Source organism: Canis lupus, chromosome 18 (genome assembly GCF_011100685.1).
Source record: "Canis lupus familiaris isolate Mischka breed German Shepherd chromosome 18, alternate assembly UU_Cfam_GSD_1.0, whole genome shotgun sequence".
Classification (NCBI taxonomy): domain Eukaryota; kingdom Metazoa; phylum Chordata; class Mammalia; order Carnivora; family Canidae; genus Canis; species Canis lupus.
The window spans coordinates 39,990,163-39,997,226 of NC_049239.1; the positions used below are offsets into that span (position 1 = coordinate 39,990,163).

General features: G+C 35.6%; 1 protein-coding gene across 1 annotated transcript; it reads right to left on the reverse strand.

Moving 5' to 3' along the window:
• Positions 1-1,564: 1,564 nt before the first annotated feature.
• Positions 1,565-2,524, reverse strand: OR8K1 (olfactory receptor family 8 subfamily K member 1). The gene has a single exon (NM_001388967.1). The coding sequence runs from the start codon at positions 2,522-2,524 to the stop codon at positions 1,565-1,567; it is 960 nt and encodes a 319-aa protein (NP_001375896.1).
• Positions 2,525-7,064: the final 4,540 nt, after the last annotated feature.

Below are 7,064 nucleotides of genomic sequence, written 5' to 3' on the forward strand. Positions count from 1 at the left end.
TTATTTGACTTTACTTTTGGTTTGTGGATAGCAACGGAAATAATAGAATTTGGGAAAGAAAAACATATATGACTAAAAAGGACTGTGTAGTATAATATAAAAGGTTATTCTAGAAAATAAAATGTATTCATAATAACATATGCTTAGGACAGAATCCCAAACCAACATGGTAAACAAAATTGATATGATCAGAGAATACAACTTTCTATTTCTTTTATTGTGTTTCATTTATGTTTTATTGTAGTCATGTTTAATTTTGACTTTTAAAAATAAAAAAAGCTTTATTGAGGTTACAATTGCTAAATAAAAATGGATATAATTAAGGTGTACAACAATGATATATGTGTATGTTACAAAATTATCATTATGAAATGATTACCACAATCAGGGTAATTAACATATCTATCACCTTACATAGTTAATTTTTCTATTTGCGGTGAGAACACTTAAGATCAACTCTGTTAATATACTACAATACAAGAAGGGAAAAAAAATAAGTAATATACATGAATTTGGGACATGGAGGCCACAGTTTATATTTGACTTAATTCCCCAGTTTCAACTTTGAATTTCTAAGGAAATTGAAACATACACTATTGAGGTAGTGTATATATTTTTAAAATCTAAAAAATGCCCATTAAACAACAAGGAGAAGACTAAGATATTAAGAATCCATTCATTTGCTGAGTGAGTGCACAATGTGAATGAAGCCTTGTGTTAGCAATAGTCCATGCAAAATATTGTCACTGTATATACAGTCTGATGGAGGAGAAGAAATAGACATTAATGTCTCATTTATCTTTAATCTTTGCTATTACTGCTATAGATTTTTCAAAATGTTGATGTCATTCTGATAGATGACCAATAATTCCTTTATCTTGATTTTGGCAATCATAAATCAGCTTATCATCAGGCTGTCATAAATCAAAGTTAGCTATATAGTTTGAGGATCTGTCCAGAGGGATGCATAATCAGTCAATATTTTTCTCATGCTCTTAATGAAAAAATCTTCCCAAATGACCACTGTATCCTTGAGGTAGAAAATATAAACTCAATCCAATTGAACATTTCATTCTGAGGTAATATACTTTATTTCCCATTTAGCCTAGATTCTTGAAACAATTTGTTCAAGTTCTGTTATAATCACACATTTACTTACTTACTTGCCTCCTGGCTAGCCTACACATTCTTCATGATACAATCTTATTTATTGTTAATATGAAGTGACTGCTATAAAATATACATTACTCTGATTAATTCTATTCAATTTTGACTAAGGTTTTTTTCTTTTTAACCTCTACAAGCCCAAATTCAATATGATTTGCTTATAGGCTCCAATATGACCTTTAATATCACTTGAGAGTTAAACTATCTGTCTACAATATTTATTCATTTATTCAACTGAAGTGGAGAAGAGTATAGGGAGATACAAGAGGAACTATTTTATCCAGAAAATGAAATAAACACTCAGGTAAAACATTGCTCCCTTTTGATGCTATAGTTGGACTAATGGAGTATTAAAGAAAGATTTTTGGATCTAACTTTGCAACTGAAAAGGAAGAGACTAAGTGGGGATTTTGCACCCATTGGTTAAAGTTCTCTTCAGAGCACCTTTTACTTCTTTGTTCCTTAAGCTGTAGATCAATGGATTCAGCATAGGGATCACCAGAGTATAAAACACAGAAGCCATTTTATCAATATCAAATGTATGGCTGGATTTGGGTTGCAGGTAAATAAAGAGTAATGTCCCATAGAACACAGTCACCACTGTCAGATGGGAGCTACAGGTGGAGAAGGCTTTGTATCTCCCTTCAGTTGAGTTCATTCTGATAATGGCCACAAGAATAAATATATAGGATACAAGAACAATCAAGAGAGAAGAGAGCAAATTACAGCCTGAAAAAATTAAAATGATCAATTCTAACTCATGTGTGTCAGAACAGAGCAGGGATATGAGAGGAAGGCAGTCACAGTAAAAATAACTGATAATGTTAGATCCACAGAAGGACAGTTTAAATAACTTAATTGTAAGAAAAAGAGACACAAATATGCTGTAGAGATAGGGAACAAGGACCAGCGCCCAACGTACCTTCTCTGCCATGATGACCGCATACAAAAGAGGTTTGCAGATGGCTACATAGCGATCATAGGCCATTGCTGAAAGAATAAACAGTTCAGTGATGATGAAAATCTCAAAGACTGCCAGCTGGGTGGCACACCAATGGTAGGAGATTGTATTTTTGTGCACCACAAAATTTACCATCATTTTTGGGCCAATGACAGTAGAGTAACCAAGATCAGTAATTGACAAATGTCTAAGGAAAAAGTACATCGGAGTCTGTAGCCTGGAGTCCAAATGGGTCAAGATAATTATGCCCAGATTGCCTGTCACCGTGACCAAGTATATGATGAAGAAGATTCCAAAGAGGGGTGCTTGAAGTCGAGGGTTTTTGGTGATTCCCATGAGAATAAATTCAGTCACCTCACTCACTGCAGTATAATTCTGTTTATCCATATGGTTCATCTTGGTAAGCTGTGTAAGGTATAAAAGCACTATATTATATTGGGGATGCTATCTTCTAAGAGAATTTAAAATATTATGCATGAAATACAAATATGCTTTTTTTAGAATTTATTTATTTATTTATTTATTTATTTATTTATTTATTTTTAAGGGAGGAGAGAGAGAGAGAGAGAGAGAGAGAGAGAGAGAATGAATCTAAAGCAGACTTTGTGCACTGAATGTGGATCCCCATGCTGGGCTCAATCCCAGGACTCTGAGATCATGATTTGAGCCAAAATTAAGCATCAGACACTTAGCTGACTGAGCCACCTGGCACCCAGATACAGATATACTTTATCATAAAATGTAAATGGAGACTCCTCTTACCATTAGGCTCAAACTACAAACATCTACACTCACATTGTAGTGTTAATGCCTGACAATCAGCTTTTTTGATTGTAATATAAATCCCTGAGATTAAGCTTTTCATTGCCAATGCATCAATTTCAAAAACATCCATCTCAAATAAGCATATTGCTAGCTACACAATTAGGTAAAGAGTCAGGCCACTCTGCCCATGAGGTCTCTGTATATTTTGGAAAGCCCTGGGTGACCTAGAGAGCTGACTATTGGAGAGACCCTGCATTTCTCTTCCCAAGCTTTAATTCCTGTTCCTATTTTAAAATGCACCAATAAAGAGTAAACTAACAAAACTCTAGACCTTTCACCCTTGATCCCAATAAAGGCAGAAATCCAGGTCCTCCAAGCCCTCTGAGACCAAGAGTAGCATGGGCCCACTGATATTCCTAGCTGATGACACCCCTGTGATAGAATGAGACCTACACACAGCATGCAGTGATGGAAACTTTGCTCAAGTATTCTTCAAAGTGGAAAAATACTTTTAAATGATTGTTTTGATACAGTGACCTGTTTTTTGGACCCACAGATGTTTTAAGTATATCAAAAGATGTATTATAGGTCAGCTTTTTAAAATTTTGAAGCAAAGAGAACAAATATCTACACTGAAACCATAAACCTTACCTTATTGACAATGATCATACCTGTTTAATGTGGGAAGATATTAAAAAAAAAACTTTCTAATGGTTGGTGGAGTGATGCATAAGGTGGTATTCAGGAAAACTCTGACTTTAAATATATATTTCAATATTCTCACCGTAATGTTGCTCAGTTCATTTACCCAGTAAAAAACTAGTGGTGTGATTTGTTAATCTCAGAAATTTGTTATTAATATTTTGTACACATTTGCCATATTGGTATTTTTGCCTATTAAATCACATTTTATTTTCTTTTTAAAGATTTTATTTATTTATTTGAGAGAGACAGAGATAGTGAGATAGTGACAGAGAGCAGGAGCAGCAGGAGAGGGAGATGCAGGTTTCCTGCTCAGCAGGAAGTCCAATACAGGGCTCAATCCTAGGACCCCTAAGATCATGACCTGAGCCAAAGGCAGACAGTTAACCAACTGAGCCACTCAGATGCCCCTGAATCACTTTTTCTAATGTTCTTCCAAACATACATTGCTTTTGTACTAAAAGGATTTGGCCATTCCAATTTTTTATTAATTCTTCATGGAAATTAATCTAAAGAGGCTTGGTGAAAAGAATTTGGATAAATATGAAGCGTTGATAGAGAATTCACTATGTGCTGGACACTTGTCTGAGCAATTTACATACATTAACTCATATGATGCACACAATACCTCTAGGAAGTATAGAGTATGACCATATCCATTTGAAAGTAAAAAAAAAAAAAAAATGACTTAACCAAGGTTACTCAGTAAGTAGTGGAGTCAAAATTCAAAAAAGTTATTCTGTCTTCAGAATATATTCTCATATAGATAATAACAGTCTTTCTCTCTATTAAGGTCACCCTGAGTCAATAGGAAATGAAAAGTGGAACAGGAATAAAATAAGGTAAATAAGGATACACAAAGATTCCTGTTAAAATAGAGAACAGAGGCAGTAAGTTATATGAAAACAAAGGTGGTTTGAGAAGCACAGCTCAGAGTACCAGAGAGTACAGAACAGGTCTCTCCTATACACGAATCCTATTACTGACAGAAAAGTCTATTGCAAAGGAAGAAAGTTTTGCAGAGCATAGTGCCCATTGAGACTTTGACGATAACCAGCTTAAGCTATACACTGACATTTTCAAAGGGCAGTGTTTTCTACTTACCTTACTAGAGAATCTACTATGACTTTTGTTTTAATCTTCACTGGTTGCTGCAGGATGTATTTAAACACTTTCCTACCCCCTTGAGACTCATTTTGTTAAAATTTTAATCTGACCCCAGAATAAAAAAAAATGCATGTAATTACTTGAGGGAGAGTATCATGAGTCTGTTAATTCTTAGAAGGTCCCATTGAGAAAAATTAAAAAGTATTTTGTGCCTGTGTCTAACTGAATAAATAAATTGTACAGTATCACTAGACCCTGGAAATCATAAATATGCTTCAGTTAGCATCTTAGTTATACAATATCATGCACATATGGGTATATTTCTCTCACATACACAAGCACACACATACACACATACACACAAAATCCATGAGTAAATGAAAGAATGACTTTCTAGAAATAGATTATGCAATTTTGGTTATACAGCATCCATTATCCAAAGATACTTTTACTGGACAATAAATTGATATAAGACAATGTTTTATGATTTGTATTGTTGCTGCCAGTGTATCAGTGGTAAATCTTTTCTTTGTTCACAAAATATCTTTCATCTCTCTCTCTTTTTTTTAAAGATTTTATCCATTAATTAATTCATGAGAGACAGAAAGAGAGAGAGAGACAGGAGAGAGGCAGAAACACAGGTGGAGGGAGAAGCAGGCTCCATGCAGGAAGCCCTCCCAGGACTCAATCACAGGACCCCAGGATCAGCCCTGGGCCGAAGGCAGAGCTAAACCTCTGAGCTGCCAGGGCTGACAATCTCTTTCTCTTTTTAATTTTTTTTTTATGATAGTCACACAGAGAGAGAGAGAGGCAGAGACACAGGCAGAGGGAGAAGCAGGCTCCATGCATCGGGACCCCGACGTGGGATTCGATCCCGGGTCTCCAGGATCGCGCCCTGGGCCAAAGGCAGGTGCCAAACCACTGCGCCACCCAGGGATCCCCTCTCTATCTCTTTTTAAGGATTTCTCTATCATTGGTTTATCAAGGATTTCTCTATCATTGGTTTAAGGATTTCTCTATCAAATTTGAATGTGATATTGGTATAATTTCCTGCTTAGAATAATTTTAACTTTTATATCATATATGTGTGTGTGTATACGTACATATATATATATACTTATATATAAACATATACATATCATTGTTGTTTTTAAATTAATTTGGAAAAAAATCTGCAGCCAACATTTCTTGCAGTGGGGTTTCTGCTTCACATACTCTTTTTTTTTTTTTTTTTCTACTTGGACCTACATTTAAATATATAGTGTGCAGCTTGTTACTGTTCTACAGATCACTTCGACTATTTTCATAGTATTTATCCAACTTTTGTTTTCTCTCTGGCTTCATTGGGATAGCCTCTATTGTGATATATTTAAGTGTAGTTGTCACTTAACCACTGGGGTGTCAGCTGATGCTGGTCCTGGTGATATCTCCTAGGTGCAGTACCTTAACTGCTTGCATCATTGCTTGACACAGGCCCTTGCTTGACAAAGGCTCCTGCTTGACATGAGAGAGTACATTTTGCTCTCTACACTCAGATTTTTTGGGGAACTGGGAATAGAAGTTAGGATGACAGAGTTAAGAGAAGACACAATCAATGGGACAAGTGGAGCCAGTAATCATACTCTTCAACCATAGTCCATGTTATGCTGAGATACCATGTTGGAGTGAGGGAGCTCCCTGTCCCTTGATATGAGGGCAAACCCATCAGGCTCCTACTAGAGTTGGAGGCTGGACTGGCACTGACCCTCCTGTGCCCCCATTACCCTAATTGTGATCTGTCATTCTCAATAAATCATTTAATTCCACTCTTACTAGGTAGGTTCACCTGAAATGTTTGTATTCATTCTCTTCATTTTAATACATATAGAATTTCCACTCACAGAATGCTAATCTAGAAAGAGGCTCTTTTCAGTATAGTAGCTATTAGCCATATGTAACTAGTGCTTCTGAGGACCTGATATTTTATTTTCTTTTAATTACTCTAAACTTAAAAAGTAATAATTTCCTCAGTAATTGAGAAAAATTTTAGTATGTTCGAAGCATCTTAGGTATGTGAATCTCCTTTTCAACTATAAATTTTGTTATTTATTTATTTTTAAGATTTATTTATTTATTTGGGAGAGAAAGAGCAGGCATGTGAGTGGGGGAAGTGCAGAGGGGAGGGAGAGAGAGAGAATCTCAAGCAGACTCCCTGCTGAGTGCAGAGCCCAAAGTGGGGCTTGAACTCATGATCCTGAGATCACAACCTGAGCCAAAATCAAGAATTGGACACTTAACAAACTGAGCCACTCAGGTGCTCCTCAACTATAAATTTTATAAGATCAAAATACAGATTAAGGATTTCCCCTGAAAACTAAATGTT

Excerpts from the sequence above, each read along its gene's own strand:
- OR8K1 (NM_001388967.1), bottom strand. The coding sequence starts at position 2,524 with ATGAACCATATGGATAAACAGAATTATACTGCAGTGAGTGAGGTGACT.